Source organism: Pezoporus flaviventris, unplaced genomic scaffold (genome assembly GCF_033815535.1).
Source record: "Pezoporus flaviventris isolate CSIRO_AGI_PZ_B2104156 unplaced genomic scaffold, CSIRO_AGI_Pfla_v1 ptg000025l, whole genome shotgun sequence".
Lineage (NCBI taxonomy): Eukaryota > Metazoa > Chordata > Aves > Psittaciformes > Psittacidae > Pezoporus > Pezoporus flaviventris.
Genome location: NW_026892573.1, coordinates 20,354,814 through 20,380,471, shown reverse-complemented (window position 1 = coordinate 20,380,471; position 25,658 = coordinate 20,354,814). Strand labels below are relative to the sequence as shown.

Sequence of the window (25,658 nt, the reverse complement as noted above, 5' to 3'; positions counted from 1 at the left end):
TAATCTAAATCAGGCTTCATCTTGTAGCATAGGACTAGTGATAGTTCCCTGCCATCAAATCACCAGGCTCATGTTCATTACAGAGCACATGCTCATCACTTGGCTCATACAGATGAAATCCACCTGTCAGAGCGATCCAGGGACTGGTCTCTCTGTTGCTCATGACCCTACATGAGCAGGGTAGTGGATTTTAATTTGAAACTCTTCTTTACTGGGTTCCATGCTACACTCCTGCAGTGTTCAACCAGTACCTATTGGCTAATTGGAATTATTTATTCTCAGTGCTGTTGCAGTATCAGGATTCATGCATATCACTGGATGGAGGAGAATGGGAAATGCCTGATGTGTGTTTCTTTTATGCCCACTGGGCCGTACCACATTACACATCATGTGTGTCTCCTTCCTTCCTTCCTTTTCAGTGGTATTCATTTCTATATAATGTGTAAAAGACATGACATATTTGGGAAGGAACTTGGGATTGAGAGCAAAGGCTCTCATCACAACAAAGATTGAGTTTCTCTCATGGCACTACCCAGCTGTCCTTACTGTTTCCTTCTCCTGCCACGGTAGGTATCCTTCCAAAACTACTGTGTAGTAATCAGTGTGAATTAATGAGTTTCTTTCTTCAAAGGTGGTGTTTTCAAAGATGGTTAAGAGAGTGTTGCCTGTCTACTTAGCAAGACCTTCCTTTGTAAATGTGTTATCATTAGAAGACATTGTTGTGGCCAGACTTCTGGCCATTGTAGAGCATCCCTGGCTCATCTGCCTTGCCACTTGCAGTGATCTGTTTCTAGAGGGCAACACCTGGAGATCTTCTGCTACACAAATCCCGTGCCTTGCATGCCTCAGCTTTCCTGTTGTAGACATGCAGGCATCATAAACAAGTTTGAATAGTGATAAACGTGGAAGAGTTCTCTAAGAGGTAATGAAAAAGGAACTAGGGCCAGTATTGTCTCAAAGGTACACTAAAAGCTTTTTCTACTTTTTGTTTCTTGAAGTTGGTTGAAACAAAGGTGAATGACAGGTTGAGCTAAAAAAGAATTTGTCATCATTGTTTCTGTGACTGTTTTAGCTAAGGGAATTTGGCTGTCCTGTCCTGCAGCTGATGGTGTGCAGTATGGATGAGTGAAACCTGTTCAGGTCGTGAGTGCCTGGTGAGATGCTTTGAGTCCAGTGAGAGATTCATCATGGTTATTCACCAAACTGATGAAATCCAGGGTTATATTAAATTCCTGCTCTTGCAGTTATGGTTAATGTTTACAGATATGAATCTGGGATGATGTTTCCTTATTCAAGTCTCTGTTATTTTTATATAAAAAAAAAATAACTTCAGTTTGACTTTAGGAGGAATCCTTTATGTTCTAGAGAGTAAGGCAAAGAGGTCCGTGTAGTGATATCTGCTGGTTCTTTGTAGTGTGACAGCTGGTGATGTGAACTGTGTCTTTACACTGATTAGGGTGCCAGTTCTTTATCCATTCTTTGCTGTGTTTATATTAACACAAGGTGGGAAATGCAGGAAGTGCATCAGTGAAGCAGGTGATGCAGATATAATTTTCTGATCATTCTAGCAACTAGTTGTGAAGTGCAAATAATAACATGAGTGAAGCTATGGATTTTAATTTCTACCACTTGAAAGGGAGCAATGCCCTGGAGAGTGTTTGAGGTGCAAAAGGCATCCCTGCAGTGCCTCATCAACATTGTATGGGTTCTTCTGTTTTGTATAAGTGTACAGTACCTCAAAGAGGTTTACTCTAGAAGTGAGGGATCTGTGGTGCAGGGAACCTCATGATGAGATGTGTGAATTTATATGAATAAGTTAAAGATCTGTTATGAAGGGAATTGTTTGTGCAAGGGCTTTATAAACTGCCATCTTGACTTCAGTGGCTTCATCTAGTGCTTGTATTCCTGAGGCAAATATATAAAATTGCCATTCTTTCACTGCCTTGTTTCAGTGTGGTACTGCAGCTGACAGTGTTACCTTTGCTTTTCAGGGATATATCCAATATGGTCCGTTACTTAGAAATGTAGTGCTGAAGGAAAACTTACTTTGGTAATGCATACAAAATTTTGGCAGACCTTACATAGGATGGGATATTCCCTAATCTTTTTTTGAATTGTTTTTCATTGTCCTAAAACAAACTTGGAAAAAATAAGGGTAAAATCTGATATTAGAAGTTCTTCCAATGGGACAATTAAACTTTTAATCAAGTTCTTTCGTTGTTGGTTTTGGAGACCAGATTATAAGGAGCTTATTGTGGAAGGAATTCCCAGATCATTATTCACTGTCAAAACTCTTTACGGTGAACTTAATATATTATTCTGATATATACTCCAGTTTATTTTTACCCTTGTTTTGTAGATTGATGAACTTATAATTCACAACAGGCTCTGTTGGAAAAGAATCAGAGTCATTACACCGTAGTAACCTATAAGGATAGATATAATGGAGGGTAGATTATCTAAGGATAGATAAAAATGCTTCCTCCAAAATCTCTTGCATTCTCTGATTTCTTATGACTTTTGTAAGATTGGATTTGTGTGTACACAGAATGGGTATGATATTCACAAATGCCCTCTGAGTAGAAGGAAGACTAGGAAAAAATGTTTGAGCTGACCATGCAAATTTATTTACTACAAAGGACTTCTTCACTAGTGTTTTTCAAAGATTTCGTTTTATGGAAATCCATAAATGTTTGCAAAAATAGACTTTTTCTAATGAGTGAAGCTTCCTTACGCAAGTTATGTTGTATCATAAATCAAGCATTTCCCCAGACCACTCTTCAGTGTACCCTATGTTATTCAGTTTTCAAGGGACTTCATAGATTTTTTAATTTTTAATCAATATCATTGATATAGCTATTCTAGTTTGTGGTGTTTCTATGCATCTGGGCTGTATTTTTTATTCAGTGGTGGTTCCTGTTCTAGAAAGGTATAAAAATAGGCAAAGTTGATGTACCCTTGTGTCACCATGCTGAGGTCTGTTCCCTACGTGATTTTAAGCATTGCCTGGCAATTCAGAGAGAAGAATGGGTATTTCCTCTGCTGGCTAGCTGTCTTCCAGATGGCACACTGTCATCCAAAGACCTCCCCAGATCATTCTGGAGACAAGTGACCTTCACAGTGAAGAGGGGTGCAGAGGAAGTGGGTTCGATTTTTGTCATGTTTCTTGTCTCCGGCAATAACGGCTGGTCTTGCCCATTGTAAGGTGTTACGTGCAAAGGCAATTGTTCCAACAAAGCACTGTGAGAGCTAGAAACTGCTATTATTTATGTTTGATATAGAGGAGATATAGAGACAACTGGCAAATAATGGATAAAAAAATGAGTGATGTGAAATTGCTGAGTTTGACCTCTATTCTTTTCAGACAAGGAACAGTGGAGAAAAAAAGAAATCCCTGCATAGATACAGGGTGGTTTGTTGACATTTATAAGAGCAGGATTTTAGTCATGAGTTTCACTTACCAAGATTTTACAAGGTCATTTCTTTCTGTGATACAAAATTATTTGAAAACTAAAATGTGATCTATAACATTTTATGCTTTTTGTAAACACTATCCTGTTTGATGGTATAGATCATATTGTATGACTTTGCATAATATTCTTCCTTTTGCTGTAGGCATAACAAGGCTTGAATTACCACCCCATTACCCATTCAGTATTGGAGCTTGGAGCTTAGATATTTCTCAAGCAGGTCAGATCCTTCAGAGCTTGTTAGGTTTTCTGTCAAGTAAAAATAACATTTACTAGGTAAAAAGGCAGAGAGTATGCTACCGCTTAGCAAGGAATGTAAAAGTCAGGGGTCAAAAGAAGATCAGTGAAGAGAAAGCCTGGCAATGAATGTTTGCAAGTTGTTCTTTCAGCTGAGAGGCATACATAGTTTCAGTTACCTGGATTATTTCTGTAAAACTGGAACATCTATTTTAAAACAAAAAGACAGACATGAGAACAGAGACCAGAATGCTAGCTTGCTTGGTTCCCTAGTGATGCCTATTGGATAAATTTTATAATTCTAATCAAGATTAAGGATCTTCCCTATACAAAATTGCAATAAAAAAAGGAGAAAAATTTGATGGTGTCTAATGATTGCCATTGCAAGATAAATTTGAGCAAAATCTACTTGGAGGAGTTTTGCTCTTTCTTGCAGCTTTTATATATGAAGGCAGGAAATTGCAATAATCCTAACTTAAGTCAGTAAATTGCAGTGAAGAGCATTGCTATGGAGAGAGTTTCTGATATTTTTGTCTTTAGAAGAAAACAACTCATTAGTATCCGTTAGTGTCCACTGGATTTCGTAGAATCATCAAATCATAGAACGGTTTGAGTTGGAAGAGACCTTAAATATCATCTAGTTCCAAACCCCTGCCGCAGGATTTCAGCACTAGACCAGGTTGAATTTTACCATCCTGGCAAAAAAATCCCCATATCAGTATATCTTTCAAATACTTTTGAGAGTCATCTTTGAGTTACCTTGCCCCACAGAGCCTATTTCTTCATTGCTACTTGCAGGAAGTTTCTATCCTCAGACTTTAGGGGGGAAATCATAACTGAACAAAGCTCTTCATGGTCTGGAGAAGAGAGCATGTCACAGAAATTTGTTTGTTGCCGTTTCTCTTTTCCTACACTACAAAAGACATTAGGAGCAACTGATGGAAGGCAAAGCTCCTCCAAGAAGCTCAGCCCCCATTTTGGTCACACAGCCTCATTCTGGTACCTCTCTGCTAATATCATCCTGCTCCTTACTCCAGAGCAGGTCCCAAGATTTTAGTGAAAATGTTTGCAAAATGGAGCTGCTTCTGAACAGGAGTGAAAGGACAAAGCATGGAAACAGCAGCAAAACTATTGCCTAGAAAGGTATTTTTTTACCTAAACATTGCAATGGCAACAGGTTCTTTTAAATTGGCAATATAATCAGTATAAAAGGTGAAACTACCATTCTGTCTCTTCAGCTTTAGCACTGGTGCATCAACAGCCTGAAGCACTTTTTTTTATTTGTGTTCCTTTTTTACAGACTTTTGTAAAAGAGCTTTGTCCTTCAGATATTTAGTGATTACTAAAGGTGAAATTTCTGTGCTGTCATATGGAATCATTGCTTTGGCCAGTCCATGATAGTCAGCACCAGAACATGTTTTATAATGGTCTCATTTTTTTACAGTCAGAAAGAAATCAAAGCATCAAAAAAATCAGGTTTTTTTGTTTGTCTTTTTCAGGAATATTTGAATGCAAACAGAATAGTTGCTTCACGATATCAGCTCTGTCCGATGAAATTTGTCAGGCTGTTCCCTTCTCTGTCAGACAAAAAAGGGCATATATTTAAGGATAAACAATGAACTTCCCTAAAATTATCAGTGATGACCAGAATGTCTCAGAAATACTTGATACCATTGCTGTGCACATGTGTTACTGACTTTCTGGACCTTTGCCAAGGTTTGATAAGCATTAATCCCCAGGGTAAGCCAGTGGGATACAAAAGGGTTATCATTGTTTCCAGTCTATAGATCCTCTGAGGAACAAACTCTGCTTCTTGGCACTTCAGAAATAAATTTCTCCTGCCCTTTTCCCTGCCATTTCCCCAATCCCTCATAAAGCAGCTCAGCAGAGGGCAAGTTGCAGCCCATTATATTTTAACAATGCAGCTCATTATTATTTCTCTCTTTTCTTTTCGTTACAGCCCTATGGCTGTTTAGGTGTCAATTCCCAGGAAACTGCCAGAGTTCAGAATCTGTATTCATCAAAGGTACAAACCAGCTTCCCTTTGAAGTTGATGGTACAGTTCCCGCCAAGTAAAAGGCCTATCCTACTAAGATAATAATTGTCCAGGTAAACTGTAGGTAGACTAAATCAAGGGAGCAGGCCACTGAAAGGCATCTCAGCAGCTCATAACAATACCTCTCTGTGGAACTGACATTTGGGAAACAAATAGCACCTGAAAAACAGTTTGGGATTAATCTGTGTGATAGTTGCAAACCTGCCTACTTCCAATTGTCAGCAAGTACAGGGTAGACTCCCAAGAGACGCAAAGTCACCATTTAGTTTTTATGCAGCCTTGGCCATTGTGGAAATACCAAACCAAAAGTAAGGAAAAAAGTTTATTTCCTTTCTCCTAGCTCATTTGAGCTGAGAACAGACTGGCACACTGCAATGGAGTAGACATTGTGGAGGGAGTGAACAACCCAGAATAAAAGGTGAAAAGATGTTGCCAATAAAAAAAAGGCACAAAACAAGATTCCGGACGTTTAATAATATAATTTAAGCTACTCTTTGTCTTGGCACAACATCTCTTGGCAAAAATCTCATTCCCAGCATTGGCAAGATGTTCCCAAAGTGTGTGTGTTCCAGATAAAAAATGGCCATCTGTGCACTGGACAGTACAAGTTTAAAAGATTTCATGGTAACATGGTGATTTGTGGTTGATGAGTAATTATTTCTCTCAACTGGTCTACCTTGTGTGTGGAGGAAGTATAGTCAAAACTACTGCTCTTTTTCTCAACTATATCTAAACATCCTTTGCTGAAGTGCCTTACTCCCATTTTCTTCCTTCCTTCCTCTGCTTCCCGTTCAAATTAAGTCACAGCTTAAGAGCTTAAATCAAAGCTGAAAAAGGATTTAGCTCCTATTTAACCATATATTTTAGCAAATCACATGATAATGAACAGTGCTGTGTGCTCTTTTGCTGAGTGATTCTCTTTTGGCAGGATTGGCAGATTTCTGTAGTCAAAGTTTGACTACAATTTTCCCTGATCTTTTTTAAAGCTAAATGTCAACTGAATGAACATGGTCCAAGCTTGACCTGATACAGAGACCTTTTTTATTGCTCCACTTCAGTTATTTCTTTCTACTCTAAAAGAATGCATAAAAAGAATTAACTGCCTCCAGCACCCAGAGAAGATAGAGCTTTTTTTTTTTCACCCCCGTTCCCCAGGGACAGGAATAGCATCTTTGTGCAAGAAGATCCAAATATCTTGCATTTTCCATTAATAGCAGCAGGGGTGAATGAGGCCTGCAGGTGAAAGCAACCCCAACATCTGGAAGCCCATCTGTTACCTCCAGAATAGTCTTTCTCTGTACATAATCACACATAAGACTCATTCCAATCTGTTGTTTATATGAGTCCATTTAGTACAACCAAAATTTGCAGTTGTGTCTGAAGAGAGGTGTTTACATCAAGAATGAGACCTTTGGCTTCCTTGATATGAGTGTAGACACCTGATTTTATGCACAGCAATGTGGAAATGCTTTATATAGCATTTTACACTGTGTCATTTGTGTGATACAGATCTACTTTGGAACTTAAAACTCTGAGTCTACAGAAAAACTCATTGGACTTGATTGGAAATCTGTGAGGAATTAGAGACTATCTAGGTAAGTTAAGTCACCCAAATTTCAGATGCTTAAGTGCTAACATTGGTAGACAATTTTTCAGATTTTTACATTTTCAACAACAGCAACAACAAGAAAAGAAAAAAAAAAGAATTTGAAGGTTTCCACCTTCAAATCACCATTTCCACCTTCCACCAGCTTTTTACTGGTTGCAACATAAAGCTTCAGGAGCCAGGTTGTAGACTAATGTTATTTTTTTATTGTTTTTTATTAAAAAGATTATGTCCTTGTACATGCAAAGCTGTGGGACTAGCCCACATTCAGTTGTTCTGCACTTTCTAATATCATCTCCTCAGGTTTTAATCAGTAATGAAGCTATTTTAATTATATTGTATACCTGCTAATGATATTTTTTTGTTTAAATCTACATGAACACTTGACAATTAGTTCTGGTTGTGCGTAATAAAAATAATGTGAAATTAGGCTCTGGAAGTGTACTTGAAAGTGAACAGAAAGTCATCACAGTTTGTTGATGATTTAGGAACTTTTCCTATCACAGTTAAATACGCAGGCTGCTACTTTTGGCATCTCTTTTAGATAGTGGGCAATTATCCAAGGCAGTTTCCAATTAGAGTGCTTTTAGTTCATCCAATTTGTAGACCACAAGAGAAGATACTGTGGCATCAAATGAAATAATTGCAAACACTCAGACCACATCTAGAATACTGCATCCTTTTTTTTTGGCTTCCTAATTGAAGAAAAACATCAATAAAATGAAGCAGTTTCAGTGGAAGGTGACCAAGAGGGAGCTAGAGAACCTGCCCTGTGAAGAGAGGCTGAGGGAGCTGGGCTTGTTCAGCCTGGAGCAGAGGTGGCTTTGGGAGAGCCTCCCCCGTGCCTGTGGGGAGGTCTTTGAGGAGATGGAGCCAGACTCTTCACAGCAGTGCAGGGTGGGAAGGCAGGAGACAGTAAGCATAAAGAAACAGAAGTTCAGACTGCGTGTAATTAGAAACTTTTTCCCTTGACTGCCAGGGGATAGTCTGACAGTGACACTGGTGGTTCAAAGAAGTTTTTATTACTAGCAGTGGCATGTGGGCATGTGTTCAGGACAGCAGCAATTACATTATTTGGATTTCCATTGAACATCTATGAGTAATTTACATACCTTGTTTTATCTACAGCCTGGCTGCTCATATTGAAACATTAAAAGCATGAGTATTACTGTACTGATGTGACTGTGTTTGGTGTGAGTGGAATGAGTGCTGGCGTATTTGCATTTGCTGCTATGTACATGGCTGTACCGACGATGGCAGCATCATATAGCTGGTTGCCAGAGGGATTAGATTGCCCTTGACTGATAATTTCACCTGATCTTGGGCTGATGTTCAACTGGCTTCAGGGCATTTTAATTATCAGCACACTGGCTATTGGACTGACCATCTTGTCCATTTGCTGGCACCATTTATGTTTGTCTCAGCCTATCAGATCTTCCTCATTAACTTCTGCGATAATATTCGGACAGAAAGTCCTAGGAACACTTCCAGCTAATCCTTATTTTGGCTGCTGACCAAATAAGGCTTTATATAACACAACTGTAATTGCTTCATTTGTACGGTATTGATCTGCCATTAGGCAAAACACAAGCCAGTATTTCACTAAGGCTTAAGTTATGCAGTATTATTTATTGTTTGAATTGCAGTTGCAGCTAGAACTCCCACCTGGGGAATGTCCCCCTGTTTTTTCTCTCAGTCTCTACTTCTAATTAAAGTAATGAACTTCAAAGTGCTTGCATTATAATTAGACCAAAGCTTAAGAAACCATCTCATAGCAGGAATCTTTCAATTTATTGCCTTTCTTCTAATCCTTTATGAAAAACATCAATATGGAGTTACAAAGAAGCATGTGGAGCCAGTCTTTTATGCCTCTTCTCAATCTAAGTTTAGGTCTGATAATAGTGTATCAGCTGTGCGGATCTTATGAAATCGTGGTCAGTTTCTGCCAACAGTAAAAATCAAGCATCCATCCTGATTTCTTAGTGTTGCAGATAGCTTTTGGCATAGTGGCTATGTTACATTAATAACTTTATGAACACTGATGTCAGTGAATGAATTCCCTCAGAAGCAAACTGACGTTTTGCCCTGTAATTTTCCCATGTAGAGTTGCTTTCCTTACTACAAAAAAAAAAAAAAGGATGAGCAGACTGCTTGTATTACAGCACTTTCAGTACCGTACAGTATGCTGATGGTATTTGGCTTTGCAGTCATTTCATGCTTCATTCTCATTAAGGTGAGACTGGAGCTTAGTGACTGAAAAGTCTAACAAGACGGGCAAAAAAAAATGGTGCTCATTGGAAACAGCACCTAAACTAGTGGGTTTGTCTATAAGATAAAAATATAGACATTCATAGAATCATAGAATTATAGAATAGTTTGGGTTGGTAGGTCATTTAATACAACCTTCTGTAGTGAGCAGGGACATCTTCAAGTAGATCAGGTTGCTCAGAGCTCCATCCAAAATGACTTTGAGTGTTTCCAGGGATGCGGAATCTACAACCTCTCTGGGCAACCTCACTGTAAAAATGTCTTCCTTACATTTAGTCTAAATCTACCCTCTTCTAGTTTAAAACCATTACCCCTTGTCCTATCACAACAGGCCCTGATAAAACATCTTTCCCCATCTTTCTTATGAGGCCCCAGTAAGTACTGAAAGACCACAGTAAGGTCTCCCCTGAGCCTTCTCTTCTTCAGACTGAACAACCCCAACTGCCTCAGCCTGTATTCACAGGAGAGGAGCTCCATCCCTCTGATAATTTTTGTGGCCTTCCTCTGGATGCATTTCAACAGTTACATATCTTTCCTGTACTGAGGACTCCGGAGCTGGACACAGTACTCCAAATGGGATCTCATGAGAGCAGACTAGAGGGGGAGAATCACCTCCTTTGATCTGCTGGCCATACTTCTTTTTATAAATTCAACTGGATTTGGCTACTTCATGAATTCCTGAGAACCCCAGTAGCGGTAAGTTCTTTTTTTTTCCCAGTTGCAGCTGCTGAGAATATGGCAGGAGGTATTTTTTTCTCACTGTGGCTCTTGCCACAGATACCTATGTCTCTGTCACCCTTAGAGTGGTGAAATGCAATTCATTTTGTATGACTTTTCTCTAAGGACATCTCAGAAATATTATCTAGGATAGTGGACTTCTATCATCTTTTATGGACCATCTTAAGCTGACAGAAAGGTAGTTTGTGAAAATGGCATACAGAGATGCACAGTTGAGCATCTTTAGACGCTTGTAGAATTCACTCCGTTGCAACTCCTGATGATTTTTTGCCATTTCTTAATCTTAAACTGACATTTTAAACCAATCAGTTGATGATAATGAAGTCTTGTTGCTTACAAGAAAGAAAATAGAGGAACATACCATAAGAAGTAGAATAACAGGAGACCATGTCAAATATAGATCCTCTTACCCCTCTTATCATTATATGTTTTTAAATGGTGAGATTCAGCTTGGCATAAATGAAACATTGGAGAAGTTTGATAGTGAAATCTCTTCAAATACTGATAAATTTGAGCCAGGCTCCAAAAATGCCAGGTATGTTAAATACTGTATTAAGAAAGTTCTTAGGTTTATTATATTAGCTGCCGGGCTACCTACTGAATAGAACATACATTTAGACATAGGGCTGGTTAGGAACCAGAAAACCTAATTTTTGCAGTGAGTCCAACAGGATATTTGGCTTTGCATGATTTGTAGTTAGAGATAGCAATGAGTCCTCACTGGTTTTGGAGATCATAGTAACATTTATTCTGGTGATAGGTGATTCAGCCTAGGATTGGGTCTTCCTGTGGATAAAAGCTGTAAAATGCTCAGTCAAAGGTAACAATATTTCTCCCACTTCTAGGGCATGTTGAATGGAGTGAAAAATTAGTAGCTGCTGAAACAGCTGCCACCTGCTTTGTGCTGGAAGATATTGATGTATCAAGTAAAATGTCCCTCTGTGTAGGCTGTCTAGTAATCCATTGGTGATATCAAATGGATTGAGATGGATATAAAGAAGGAACAGCTTTGTAAGTTATAAGGAACTGCACCCTCTTTCTATTCAGTAAGCACCGAATTGCATCCAAAAGAGATACATTTTTCCTAGCCTCATTTTGGGTGAAAATAGTCACTGCGGCATTTAGAAGCATAAACTTAAAATGCCTTACAAATACAGCTGAGTTAGTTATTACGTGAAAGAAAATTTAAATCTACTGGCCAACATCAGTAATGATGAGTAATGTTTTCAATACTGTTAAAATCAAGTCATCCATTTGAAAAACAAATAGATCATTTGTGCAGACCGTAAAATGCAGTGTTAGGCTTTTTCTTGCGGATGGAGTGACATAAGGAGTCTCAAACAACATGTGCCTGGATAACATAACATAATTTCATTTAAAGAGACTTGTGCTAATGCAGTCTAGGTAGGAGAGGAGAGGAACAGCGTGAGACGTGATAGAGCTTCGCTGCTATGGGCCCCACCACAAGCTATTGCTCTCTGCCTTTCAAGCAGTGCAGATGTAACGCGGATGGAACCTCTGCTCGGCACTGAACCACATTCTATGCCCTGCCATGCAAACTGTACCTTTCTGTGCCAATACTTCCATTTTCTCTCAGCTGAGGGTCCATAAATTCAGGAGTTACTGGAGAAGCAGGTGAAACAGCTTCCCAACACCCTGCTGCGACAAAACCGTGAGTTGACATCTCCTTCACCTACAGTGTAAAAAGGCAAAAGGCTTTTTGCCAGTCATGGCAGAGGTGAATCTTACCCCATTTGAAAGCGTTAGGTATTTTGGGAGCATGTATTTTAACAGGCACATTTTACATGTTTCAAGTGTTCAAATATTACTGTTGAGTGCTTTCAGCAATATCAAACATACAAAACTAGTAAAGGACTCAGGATTCCTAATGTTTCTGAGGTGAGAAAGAGCTTCAGGGTAGTTGGCAGCGCACTAAGCTTATCTTCAGAGCAATTCCTGCAGTGTGGACAGACACTGAAAGATCCCAATGAAGCCTTTAAGATGTTTTTTAAGTTGCAGGTGTTGGACTGCAACAACCTATTCATATAATCCTGCTTATGCTGCAGCAGCAGGAAAAAAAATGTACTTTGAAAAGTGGTACTGCTCGGGGAGAGCAGGATTAAGTAGTTGTTAGAGAAAATTAAAATAGCTGCAACTTGGGAGAAACTAGTGTTTCTGCTGCTACTAAAGACTATATATGGAACCCATATGAACATTTACTCTAGGGACAATTTTATGTGTTTTTTATTTACAGCAAAGCTTTGGATAAAACAGAGAAATGAGTTGAGTTGCCTTCCCAGGTCAACTGATACTGTTTTTACACAAGTAAAATGCATATTTAATTGCTTGTGCCAACAAATGTTTGGATACTGTAACTGGAATATCTTTCTGCAAAACAGCTTTTAATTTATATAAATATTTTAAACTACAGTCATCAGACCTCTAGCTAGTGTAAATTACCAGAAGTTCTTTGGATTTAAAGTAGCTATGGCAATTTTTAGCAGCAGTGGGTCTCCCATTAATTGGAACCCCTGCTGATCCTCAAGGTGTCAGTTTGGCTTATATTTGTTTACAAAACTCGGTGCAAGTAACTAAGCTGCCTACTTATGATATACATAGAGGCTGTGAACACTCCGTGCCCCTGGAAGTTAGCCATCTCATTTGTATAGCTAAAGGAAGAGCATTACACTAATTTCAACTGGCCAAAATTAAAAATTATTTGAGCAGTGCTTTGAATTTCCCATCTCTAAACAAAGAATAACAGTACATACATGGTCCTGTACAGATAATTTATTTTTAGTGATTGTAGAATATTTTGAGATACTCTTCTAGTACTGGACAGGGTGTTTTCAAATAACATTTATAAATACTATGAGCTTCTAATGCAGCACACAACTTGCCCATAGCTGTTTTGCCAGGCTTTTGACTTTCTACAGGTCAGTCAGTATGTGGTTTTTGCAGGATGGACTTCAAGAGGCATCCGCTGTCCTAGTGGATGTTCAGCTGAGCCCAGGCACTCAACTGAGATGGCTGGTCTCATCCTTTCTCCAGTAGGCTGGAGACCAGTAACGAGTGGTGTCCCTCAGGGATCAGTGTTGGGACCGGTCTTGTTCAACATCTTCGTCGCTGACATGGACAGTGGGATTGAGTGCGCCCTCAGCAAGTTTGCCGATGACACCAAGCTGTGTGGTTTGGTTGATACGCTGGAGGGAAGGAATGCCATCCAGAGGGACCTTGACACACTTGTGAGGTGGGCTGATGCCAACCTCATGAAGTTTAACCATGACAAGTGCAAGGTCCTACACCTGGGTGGGAGCAATCCCAGTCACAGCTACAGGTTGGGCAGAGAAGAGATTCAGAGCAGCCCTGCGGAGAAGGACTTAGGGGTGTTGGTCGATGAGAAAATGAACATGAGCTGGCTTCAGTGTGCGCTTGCAGCCCAGAAAGCCAACCGTATCCTGGGCTGCATCAAAAGGAACGTGACCAGCAGGTCAAAGGAGGTGATCCTGCCCCTCTACTCTGCTCTTGTGAAACCTCACCTGGAGTATTGTGTGCAGTTCTGGTGTCCTCAACATAAAAAGGACATGGAACTGTTGGAACAAGTCCAGAGGAGGGCCACAAGGATGATCAGGGGACTGGAGCACCTCCTGTATGAAGACAGGCTGAGAAAGTTGGGGCTGTTCAGCCTGGAGAAGAGAAGGCTGAGTGGAGACCTCATAGCAGCCTTCTAGTATCTGAAGGGGGGCTATAGGGATGCTGGGGAGGGACTCTTCATTAGGAACTGTAGTGATAGGACAAGTGGTAACAGGTTAAAACTTAAACAGGGGAAGTTTAGATTGGGTATAAGGAAGAAGTTCTTTACTGTAAGGGTGGTGAGGCACTGGAATGGGTTGCCCAGGAAGGCTGTGAATGCTCCATCCCTGGCAGTGCTCAAGGCCAGGTTGGACGAAGTCTTGGATGAGATGGTTTAGTGTGAGGTGTCCCTGCCCATGGCAGGGGGGTTGTAACTAGATAATCTTAAGGTGCTTTCCAACCCTAACTGTTCTTTGATTCTATGATTCTAAGCATGGACATAGCAATGGAAGAGTTAAGCAGGAAAGTCTGAGAGAGTGTCTGCAGAAGAACTGGCATTGTTGTGAAGACTCATATCTTGAATACTAGTAGTTCCTTATTTAATATAAATGGTCAGCAAGCTATCAAAATAAGTGCCAAGGGAGGTTGAAATTAGGTGATCTTAAGGTCCAGCCCTAACCATTCTGTGATTCTATGATTCTATGATTCTATTACTTTACTTATTTTGAACTATCAGCTGAACATGAAAATGTCTTGATATGTGCTGGTCTTCAAGACTTGAATACATATTTTTCATACAAATAGCATTACAGCATGCAAACCTTTATATATCCCAGCATAAAAATTATTCATATAAATTTTTGCATGTTTTTAAAAAAAAACTGATTTTGAAGTTCTCCCTTTGTCATTAAAATTTAGGTTGTTTTTATTCTAAAAATGCTCTTGCATTAGTTCTTTTTTTTAATGTTTGCATTATTGATCCTTCAAGCCTTCTGAGTATAGAATGATGTAAGCTTTGGCTACATCTTCCTCATTAACACAGTGCTTGTTTCATTCCTAATTTATTAAACATATTCAGCCAGTGCCATGCAGCTTTACACTTAATTTCTCTTGATGAATTGTCAAACACCCTTAAGCTGCACTGCATTTTGTGTCATGTTACAATCTGCCGTCAGCAGTTTTCAAAACATGGCTAAAATAAGCAGCTCAGGAGATGGGTAGGTTTTAAATTTTTGCTTGCAAGGTTGCATTTTAATTTTTTCCCATTTAAAATCATTTGAATGGATGTTACAAACATCCGGGAAAAAATGTACTCATCTTTCCCTCTGAGACAGATCCTCAGCTGCATCCAGGAACTAGGATGTGCAGCGAGGGGAGTCTCTTGGGCAGCTGTGGCCTCCTCTTCCCAAGCCACCTGGGCTGGATGCAGATTACATCATGAGAGAGTAACTGTGATACACAGCACTGAAATAAGGGCACTGAACTTGGCTTCACTGGGGTCTCCTTCTGCCTTGTCCTAAGGGAGGACCCCCTCCAGTCTGCACCAGGAGGTCCGAGGGGCTTGTCTGGGAGATGGCTGCATCAGAGATGTCCAAAGTCTAAGGATGAAAATGAGCTTTGAGTTGGTTGAAATATGTCATCAATTGCCAACACACTGCTTGCTGGCTGTGACATTGTGGTCTTGGGAAAGCTTGATCCTTCAGTGCACTCCTCCTGTGGATGCACCACTGCATCCATGGCTTCTCTGATAGTATCTTACTGATCCCCACTTCTTTCCAGGAGCTACTTATATGGGAGTATATATACAACAAACATCTATGATAAAGTAGTCATAGATTTTACTGGAATAAAAAGCAAATCCCTGTATTTTGTCAGTTGTTCCATACCTCATGTGTGGCCTACCTGTGGTGCTTTCATCACTTAACATCCAGATACTCTTTGTTTGAAGTTTGCTATATTTCTATGAAGTTTCTATACTTCTGTAGCAAACTCCATATAGAAAACTATATAGCAAGCTATACTATATAGTTCAGAGAACCTAAGACTAAGGAGAGGTGGCATCCCTCTGCACAACGTGACTTCTAAGTGACTGAGCAATTTCTGAGGCTTTCAAATCCTTGTGGGAAGGATTTATGAAAAGCCTATTAGAGGTTCAGGGTCTTGGCTTCTGCCTCAGTAGCTGCGGTGGTGGCACCAGCTAGGACAATACACTCTGCAATATAGCTGCAGTTTAAACAAAGCTGTCTCTGTGTATGCAGAGTCTCATTAGTGAGTCATGTTATTTTTGCATATCCTGCTTCTTCCTTATTTCAAGTGAACAACATCCCCAACACTGAGCAGTGAAACAACAGTGCTGCTCGCTGTAAATTCAATAGCAGAATTTCACCCAGAATCCGCCCAGGATTCAGGGAAGTATTTTGCTATCTAACATGCCAGTTACACAGAATTTATGAGACTAAGTTCAGGAAAGGGATTCAGGGAAATTTCAAAGCTGTTTAAATAAATAAGATATTTAAGTTTTCCTGGCAAAACTCTACTGTTGGCCTAAAAGATTGTTATTAAATGCTTCCAGTGCAGACCTGGCTTTTGTTGTAATGAGTACTTAGGGATCTGTCTGTGCCTTTATGCCATTTAGTACTCAAAAACAAGTATTCTGAGACCTGACTTCATGGAGGAGGTTTCCTTCGCGATGTGCTCAGGCCAAGGCTGAGTCCTCTGAATTGCCTTTGAGGATGGTGCTGAGCAGTGCTGATGGGTGGTGCTTTCCACCAGCTGTGGAACCACTGTGCATTCAGGGATTTTGGGAGCTGAAAGACTTAAACAGAGAGCAGCTGTGGCTGAGACTGTGGATACTTATTCAAGTCTAATCAGGCTGGAGAGAGCCTTTTCTACCTGCTGCATGTATTCAAGCTCTGGGCATTAGGCTGTGGAAAACAGGGCTGATCTTACTGTGCAGGATGCATTTCATGGCTTAGTTTCTGGTTTCTTAGAGACGATGAGCTGCTGTGCTTAAAAAGGCACTTTAAATGTGGCATTAGGCAGAACTCGGTGCCCCCTACCGTGCTGTTCCCCTGTGGCTGTCTCAAATTATCCTTAGTGCTTGTGATGTTGGCTGCTGTGGTGCCTAGCCTGGGCCTCTGTCTGATTCCCTCATGGTGCAGGGATGTTCATGTGTCTCAGTCAGCCTTGGAAATACCCCTCCTGTGGTTGAACATGTTGTTGCTAGGTACCACAGTGTTGTAAGCCATAGTGTTCAGGTTGGTTGTTGAATACCTGCCTCACTGCTTCCTGTGAAGTCTAATGGATGGGTTATCTGTTAACCACTGCTGTGACCCAAACTCAGTGGAACTCAAAGCATACCTCTCTGCTAGCTTCCCTAGGCTTTGGGCAAGCACCCTATTGTGATTCTTTTGGGGTATTAGATGAGGTATCACTGCCTGGAACCAGAGATGTTATTTTGCAAGGAACTGGGTAGTTGCAGTGTCATGTGTGTTTACAGTTTTATCTCTTGATAACTGTCAAAGGCAGATCTGCAGTTGGCACAAGCAGGCTTTTTAAAAAAAGAAGTGACACTGATTTACTTTTCAAACTGCTTATTACTGTTTATTTATGGGGAGATGGAAAGAGATTTGAAATAAGTAAGAATGACTTAATTCTCATCAAGTTTTTCATACTGTAATTCTATAGGTAGCTCTAAAAAAACTGTGATCCATACATTGCAATCACTGTCCATGCACTCATGCAGTTGTGAAGTGAGGTATCAGTGTAGCACAAGGATGGCAGTTTTGGCTGAACTGGCTTGATTATCACATACAAGGACTCCGTTTTCTTCTGTGTAACAGAAAAGGCAGGATTGTGCAGTGACAGCAAGGATTAAGAGTCAAAGCAGTTGCCTGCTTTCTGCTTTTAAATCCTTACTCTAGCAAACATTTAAATTCCTTTACTGAAGAACACATTGTTCTTCAGTGGGAATTTTGACTAAGTGTGGCATTGAGGATACAGTCCTATTTTTTAATGATGAAGGAACAATTTCTGCCATGGATACTCCAGGTGCACAATGCTGTCCTCTGTGGCAGAATGAAGCACTGTCTAGGATGAGTATGAGTGATCTAGCCTGGCTGTAAGATCTCAGATGTATAATTTTCAATGAGTCACCATCGCACTTATCAGGATCTCAGCTCCAGCATTTCTGTAGGAAACACAGCAGTGTTGAGCAAAGGTTCTCTGTGTTTTGCTGACCAGAAGGAGATTATATTTCCACATGTTGAGGTGGACCTGGATAACAAAGCAACAGAGAAAGCAGTGTGAAACTAACCTGGTTTTACATGGCCTACTAGACATGATGAGGACAATAATGTGTTACATTTCTAAACAATACGGTTTAATTTCAGAACAATGCAGCTTAAATCAACATTTACTTCTTCATCCTTTTTATTTTCATTTCTCTATTGTGCTGTGAAACTGTCTATGGATATGGCTAATAACCCAGCTAAATAACCCTCTCATGAATGGGTTTCATTTATTTATTTATTACTTTAGGATTGCTATCAACCAGCTGCAGCTTCTTTAAATAATTGTGGGGAAATTTTACTTCAGAATCTTTCATGCTTTGAAAGAGAAACTCAAACATTTGGCTCTTGCCATCCAGTAGAGAAATTAAATGTGAAAACTTATATCAGTTTTCCAAAAATGTCACCTAGTTCCTTTTTATTCTTCTTAGAAAATCCAGATAAAAGGTCTAAGTAAACACTAACTTGAAAAGCTTCAATAAAAAGTTATTGTAAGTTATCAGGTAACATAAAGATTAAGAAAATACCTTTTCCAGGATTTTAGCATAAGGACTTTACCTAATTCAGTGAGCTGTACTGTTCATACTTGAGAGACTACAGCTTAGAGGAAATAGTAGGAAGATGCTTTTACAGACGGACTGATTTGATAGCACTTCACATCTGCTTCAGAATAACACCAAGCTTAAGTGGCTTTTTCAATTGAGAGTTAGTGATATTCCTTGAGTTACATTTCACTTTTCATGGGAGTGATCACTCCTATCTGCATCTGTAGCACTGTAAAAGCAGCTGTTTGTTATTGCTACCCAGAGTGACAATTAGACATAGCAACATTAAATTAGACCTTGGTTTGTTTCCTGTTGAAGGAAGAAGGAGTTTTGACATTGACTATGTAGACAGCAGGCTCAAGCTGTTTAACTAAGACATTTTCAGAGTAAGTAATGTTTCTCAATGTAAAAGAAATAGTGTTTCTAGGATCATCTTTCATCTGTGGCTCAATCCCAATATCCTTACAAAGGTAAAATTTACATTTAGTATACTGGAAATTTGTCTGTAAAGTGGCAAGGCTGGCCACAGTTACCTTTCTGAATGGGGCAAACAGGCCAAAAGCATAGGCTTTGTAACTTAAATCTGAGTAGGAAAAATCTGTAGCACATATGACTGCTTCAAAAGCAGTTGCCTCCAAGAACAAAAGAGACAAATGAACAATTTCATTCTGATTTTGCAATTGCTCCTCTCCCTCTGGAGTGTGAATCATAATTAAAGCACTTACTCAGAATTAAATTTGTCAGCCTGGCTGCTAAATTCTCCTTAAAGATTTATCCACAAAGAGCAGTCTGTTATCACTCCCACTACAGCCTACAGCTCTCTTTCACTTTCAGGGACAGACAAGCAATTACGTTATCTGTATTGAAAATCTGGTATAAACGTAACTACTGAAAAGCTAGGTAAAGTCAGATATACAGACAAGCATTTTCCAGACCTCATAACCAGCCAGCAAAGACTGGTCTCAGTTCTAGAAAGAGCTCTGTGAGAAGCTGTTACCAGAAGACAGTTATGTCCTGAAGCTGGCCCTTGTCCCGCAAGCGGAGTAGGGAACACTCCATAAGCTGTGATATACTGTTGTCTGTACCTGACTGCCAGAAAGATCTCTCTCCTGATGAGTGAGAGAAAATTTTCCATTCTAAGATCAGAGGGGACTCCTAGAGACCAGATGTCTCTAGAGAGGGTGAGTCACAAGCCCCAGTGGTTCCCAGTGCCATAAGATCTGATGGAGCTCTGCCACCAAAGGATCTCTCTTCACCAGCCCTTCTCTGAGCGCTTTGAAAGTGTTACATCCTCTCATAATCGATGAGGGGAAGATGCCATTGGGAGACATAGGTCTTGATAATTCCCACTCAGGCCTGAAACAGATCTTGACAGCATCAAAAAACTCAGACAAGCTCCATCTTTCCCAACCACATGTTGTCCCTGAAGAGCAGCAGTTGAGCTACAGGCACCTCACAGATACTTTCCCTTTGGAGATGAATGTTGCTTCAAGGACATGACACCACTGCTCCACATGCCTCTGCAGGAAGCTTGGGCAGACACCCACCAGAAAGTGTACATATCTGATAGGCATGGATGCACAAGGGACTCTGAACATGAAAAGAGGAAAAAAAGTTAATTATAAGTTTTGCATAAATTCATATGTAGTTGAGTACTATTAGGATGTATGACTATTAAGGATCTTAGTGATAAAGATAGGAAGTTCTACACTTCAACAAGTGCAAAGGTTCCTCAGGAGGTGATGAAGGTTGCATAAATGCCTTGGAAGATTAGTTATGAACCGATCTTAAAATGTCTGTAGTGACTGTAGTTCCTATCATAAATTCAGATGCCTTCCATTTGGGTTTGTATATAGATATACATACTGTCTGTTCTGCCATCCAATCTTAATGCTTTCTGGACACCTAAAGGAGCATGCACAGAAGCAACACCATCCTAGGACCAGCTGTGTCCCTTTCTTGCCTGAGTTTCAGTGCACTCCCAGCAACCTTGAATTCATGCAGAAGAGGTGATTCTGTTCTTTAGCCTTTGTGTTGGCAACCCCCCTCTGCCTGCACAAAGTCTCAGATATTCATCTGGAAAAACGTGAGATGAAGGACACCAGGGTCACGGAGCCCCTTGCAGTCTGTTGTGCCTACACCACTGCGTTGCTAGCAATGCAGGATTCATCTTTCATCCAGTGGTAGCATAACATGTATAAATCCTTCAGGGCAAAGGCCTTAGGATGTCCCAGCTACTGGCTTGTGTCTCAGCACTGTTGGCTGCCACTGCCCCTGGTTTCCTCATAGGAAGGCCTCCAACACTACATTCCTTTCCTGGGCACGTCAGACTGGGACAGGGGGTGCTCTCCCAGGGAAGCAGGGCAGTCCCTGGAGTTACAACACTAAGCTAGACTCCAGGTCTTGCATTTCAGCTAAGCCCCTACTGTGCAAAGGGAGCAGGACTCTAGAGCCTACAGCCTAAATGCATGGATGTGCCTACAGCAGGTGATGAAGCTTCAGATGGGCAGGTCTCCTGGCACCATTTTGTACATTGTTTTCTACTGTCTGGCTGTAGACAACATCATAGTCAGTCTCCCAGCTGTTAGCACTCCTCTTCAGCTCTGCCTCACACTGCCCATTTCTGGAGCCTTAGCCCATCCTTTGTGTGGGATCACTCTGAAGTGCTATGTGTCAAAACTGTATGTGACACAGTGAGTGGCAACATCTAGCATCGGCTCTCTGGATCTTGCCTCTCTAATATATAGGAACACATTTTCCCATCTGCTTGAAAAAACAGCCTGGGCCCACACTGGCCCAGTATATATCTATATATTCTAAATACAGATTCAAACAAATCTATGTAAATAGTTTATAATTCCAGGCAGAGTTTTATCATCATTTTGCAAAAATAGTTTGGGTTGGTTGATAGAGTTTTCTTGTTAAAATCCAAGCCATTCTGAAAATCATTTCTACTCTGAAAACACATTTTTCACATTTGAAAGTAACCACAATTATTTGTGCTGCCAAGGGCTTTGAATATGGAAATGAGAGGTTTATTTAGTGTGTGGATCAAGCTTATAAACAGCTTAAGTCCTCATTCCTTCTAACATCTTAACAGCTGTGCAGTTTCTTACAAAATATGTTTTATCGTTTCAAGAAATGCTGTTAACCTCGCAGTTTTAAAACTGAATGAACAAGGCCTCTTGGACAAATTGAAAAACAAATGGTGGTACGACAAAGGAGAATGTGGCAGCGGGGGAGGTGACTCCAAGGTTAGCCTCAATGTCACCAAAAGCGGGTAAACAGTATGTAAAGTAATTGGTGCATCTGCTGGGGTTTTACCTGCCACGAAACAGCTTCATCAGTAGCACAGCACTGCTGGTACTTGCAGTTGAAATCTAGGTGTATGCAATTACTGTCAAAGCAAAAATATTTGCATTTGTTTAAGTGCCCCAAGGGGAGGTCGTAAACAGCCTCTGCTGTGAGATCACCAGTTTTTAGAAACCTGCATCTTCTGAAATCATGATGAGCCTTTTTCAAGCTTGCTCTTGTGAATGAGCAGTTCGAAACCTTCAGGACCAAATTACAGCCCAGGCTTTTTTCCTGCAATATGGTACTACCCAAAATATTTTTCAGCGTCAGTACAGGAAAAGGGTGATCACCAGTGTGACTGCCTCGTAGCAGTAATCTGATGTATGGTCCAGGCTCAGGATCCACTGTTGACACAAACAATAGTAGTACAAATCACAATTTTCACATGAGCATCCAAAATAGGAGGATCATTTTCAGCTAAAATATCTTCACACTGACATTTCCTGTTATCTTGCCAGCAAACCTGGAATCTGTGGTGGCTCCCTAGGCAGAATTTGTCAGTCAGGAATTTTAGGCTGAGGTGCTGACAGCTTCTTAGTCTTCCTGCATTCCCATATCTTCCATATGGCCAGTGCCACTACTTCCTTGCCTCCACAAGCTTCCTTTTGGGAAACTGCCTTGTACTGAAAAGAAGCAAAGATGTAGAAGTGGAAGATGGTGAGGTGGAGGAGGATGAAGCTATTAAAAATATGCCTTCTGTGCCATGCAGCATGTAATCATATTTATGTGCTCGTGTGTAAACAATATATAAGAGAATGCTGCACAGGTAACTGTGCAAGCACAAGAGCTAGTCAGATATAGACGATCAAGTTTGATTTGTTGCACACAGTTTATACAGTTTTCTTTACAGTTGCCTACATGTTTTTTTCATACTATTTTCTCTCCTTCTTTAGTCCTCCTGCTCTTTCATGCTGTGTCCTGGCCTCAGGGACCATCCCTTGGGCTGTTCTGCACTCACCCAGAACTGCTCTCCTAATCCTCTTCACTTTGTCTTCAGTCCTGCTGCTCTGCCTGTTTTCCCTCCACCACTCTGCTTGCCAGCAGTCACAGTTTCAAAAATGGTCTCCATTTTCTCTTTAAGTGCTTAGGCATATTAGACCTGATGGCACTTACCTGCAAGTGGAGCAGACACAGAAAATTGAGAAGTGAACCATAAATCTCCCATGTGCTACTATTATATGCTCCACACAAGCCTGAACTTTGGATTATTGAGGGAGGGCTTTTTATTATTATTTTTTTTTTTTAATGTCACAGGCAGGGATTCATATCATTAAAATACCTCAATTTTCTTAGAATACACTCCTCACAAACCTCCTGTGGTTGCAAGGTGAGATAAAAGCTAGGTAGCAAACTAAGGATGCTTTACTTTCTCCGATTACCACCCTCTGGTGCTTTGGGTCATGGAGCAGAAGGGGAGCAGCTCATGGCAGGGGGATGGACAGGGCTTCAGCAAGAAAATGTCTGGAAGTTGTGAAGGAGCAAGTTTGGAGTGATGGCAAGTGGTAGAAAAAGAAGTGGAAGAAAAAAGTAGAACAGAAAGCCCAGGAGTGTGGTCCGTGGAGAAACAGGGAGGACCTATAGAATGCAGAAGAGAGGAAGGAGCACAGTGCCAATGGAAATGAGCAATAGGTGCCTCAGGCAGTTCAGGATGCAATAGAAGTAGTGGGCAAGGCAGTGTTGGCAAAGGATGTTGAACATGATGGAACTCAACCTGTGGTCCTGTGACTGTACACAGCGTGCCAGGAGCATTCATCTGACCTCAGGCCTGTTTATTGCCACACTTTTTCCCAGGCACAGCTGAGTGAGTAGGCAGTACCAGTGCTCCTGGGCACCCCTGGGTCTCTGTGCCCCTGCAGTAACCATATTCATAGAGCCACCACAGCATGAAGATGAGCAGGCATTACCATGCTTCTCAGATTCTGCATTGCATCAGCGTCTGGTCTTAATTTTTAAACTACAGCTGCTCTGACTTCCCAAAGTGTTAGTTAGCCATTTATCATCTACAAAATCCATTTCCTTGTTCAGGAGCAGTCTTGTACAATCTGATCAATTAAAGTCAATAAGACCCTTTCTACTGAATTAATGGAGCTCTAAATATTTTAATTTTACATGCTAGCAAATGATCGTTAGTGGAATAACCAGGACACCATGCACTGTTGTAAACGAGCAATTCCTGAACTAAGCTCTTAAGCACCTATAGCTAATATTTCCTTTCACTGTATGAATTTAAAAAGAACAAACCCTAAGCTTTGTTAGCAGCTCCAGTCCAAACTGCAGGGCTCCCTACTGTCATGAACAAGAATAAGAACATCCGCTTGTCCTGAAATACAGGACCTCAGATTTGACTGATAACTGTGCTGTTACTATTTGAGATTCATTAGTCAGAATAACCCTTCATGATAGTATAGAGGACTATAGAAATAGGGGAGATTCATGGGAGCTCAACAGTTCTCCAAAGCTTTGTGTTGCTCTGTAAAATAAGATTTCTCCTACCTCCATTCTGTGCTCTTAAAAGGTCATCTCTAGCCTCCCGATTTGTTGTTTCCATTAAGGAACAATCTTCCAAAATTCAGACAGACAGTTCAGAGATCTGCCCTGTGTGAACCACCCTGTGGTTTAGTGACCTCAGTAATTAAGTCACGTTTGAAGACAAAACAGAGGTCCCCCAGTCCTTTGAGTGCTTTTGAAAGTATTACCTCAGATCTTAATCGAGGCAATCATCATTTCATGTGATTCACGGGGTGGTACTTAAACCCAGTTTCTGCCAGTCTGCTGCAATTGTATTTATGAGAGTGTGAGTGGAAGGAAGCTGTGCTGATGTAGCTCTCCTCCATTTTCTGCTGGCAGCCCTCAGGAGAACACGACAGCCCTTGGTTTTTATTCAGTGGATGAGACTGACCTTGCACTTAATTAATGGCTCAGCCATGAGTGGGTAATGAAAATGCTCCAAAAGCATACTCGTGATTGCATTTTTAAAATCCCAAACTACCAGAATTCTGCATTGGCTTCAGAATTGCTCAGCATTGTAATTTAAATGCTTTAATTGCCCATTTGTTGTCCTGAACACAACTATCTTAGGACTTCATTAATGCCATTTTAAAGCACTGTGATTTTACTGTTGTTGCTGGCACAAGATCCAGCCAGAGCCACTTGAAACCCAGTGCTTCCAATAGCAAGTGATTTATGACAGGGATCGGAGGAAATGAGTAAAAAGATGAGAGAGGAGGTAGTACGGCTGAGAACATGATGCAAACAGAAAACCGGTGTCCTCATGCCCAGGTCATGCTGCATCACCACTGACTTCAGCACATGGATGAAGAACAGTCTCCTGTGCTTCCACACAACAGTTTTGCACTGTGGCTACATGAGACAAATTCTTCTCCATATATAAAGAGTAATTTTAGTTATTATTTCTCATACATTATCCTTGCATGAATTTGAGGCAGATGGATCCTGTTTATATATAACACTGGAGATTCTAGGCAGATGTACATTGGAAAAACTACTCCAGTTGAAGATTAA

The 25,658-nt window shown here is 40.6% G+C and overlaps 1 protein-coding gene across 9 annotated transcripts in view; it reads left to right on the top strand.

The window, feature by feature from the left end:
• GRIA4 (glutamate ionotropic receptor AMPA type subunit 4) overlaps window positions 1-25,658 on the top strand; it is a 220,621-nt gene that overhangs the window by 182,285 nt on the left and 12,678 nt on the right. For 5 of the 9 annotated variants that reach the window (XR_009744190.1, XM_061457778.1, XM_061457771.1 and 2 more), the window contains exon 14: window positions 21,922-22,036. The exons of the other annotated variants lie outside the window; for them this stretch is intronic. Coding sequence is in view for 4 of the 5 variants with exons in the window: in XM_061457778.1 (XP_061313762.1) it covers window positions 21,922-22,036 (115 nt within the window). In the remaining variant the exon portion in view is untranslated. The remainder of the gene's footprint in view (window positions 1-21,921; window positions 22,037-25,658) is intronic. 9 annotated transcript variants of the gene reach the window in all.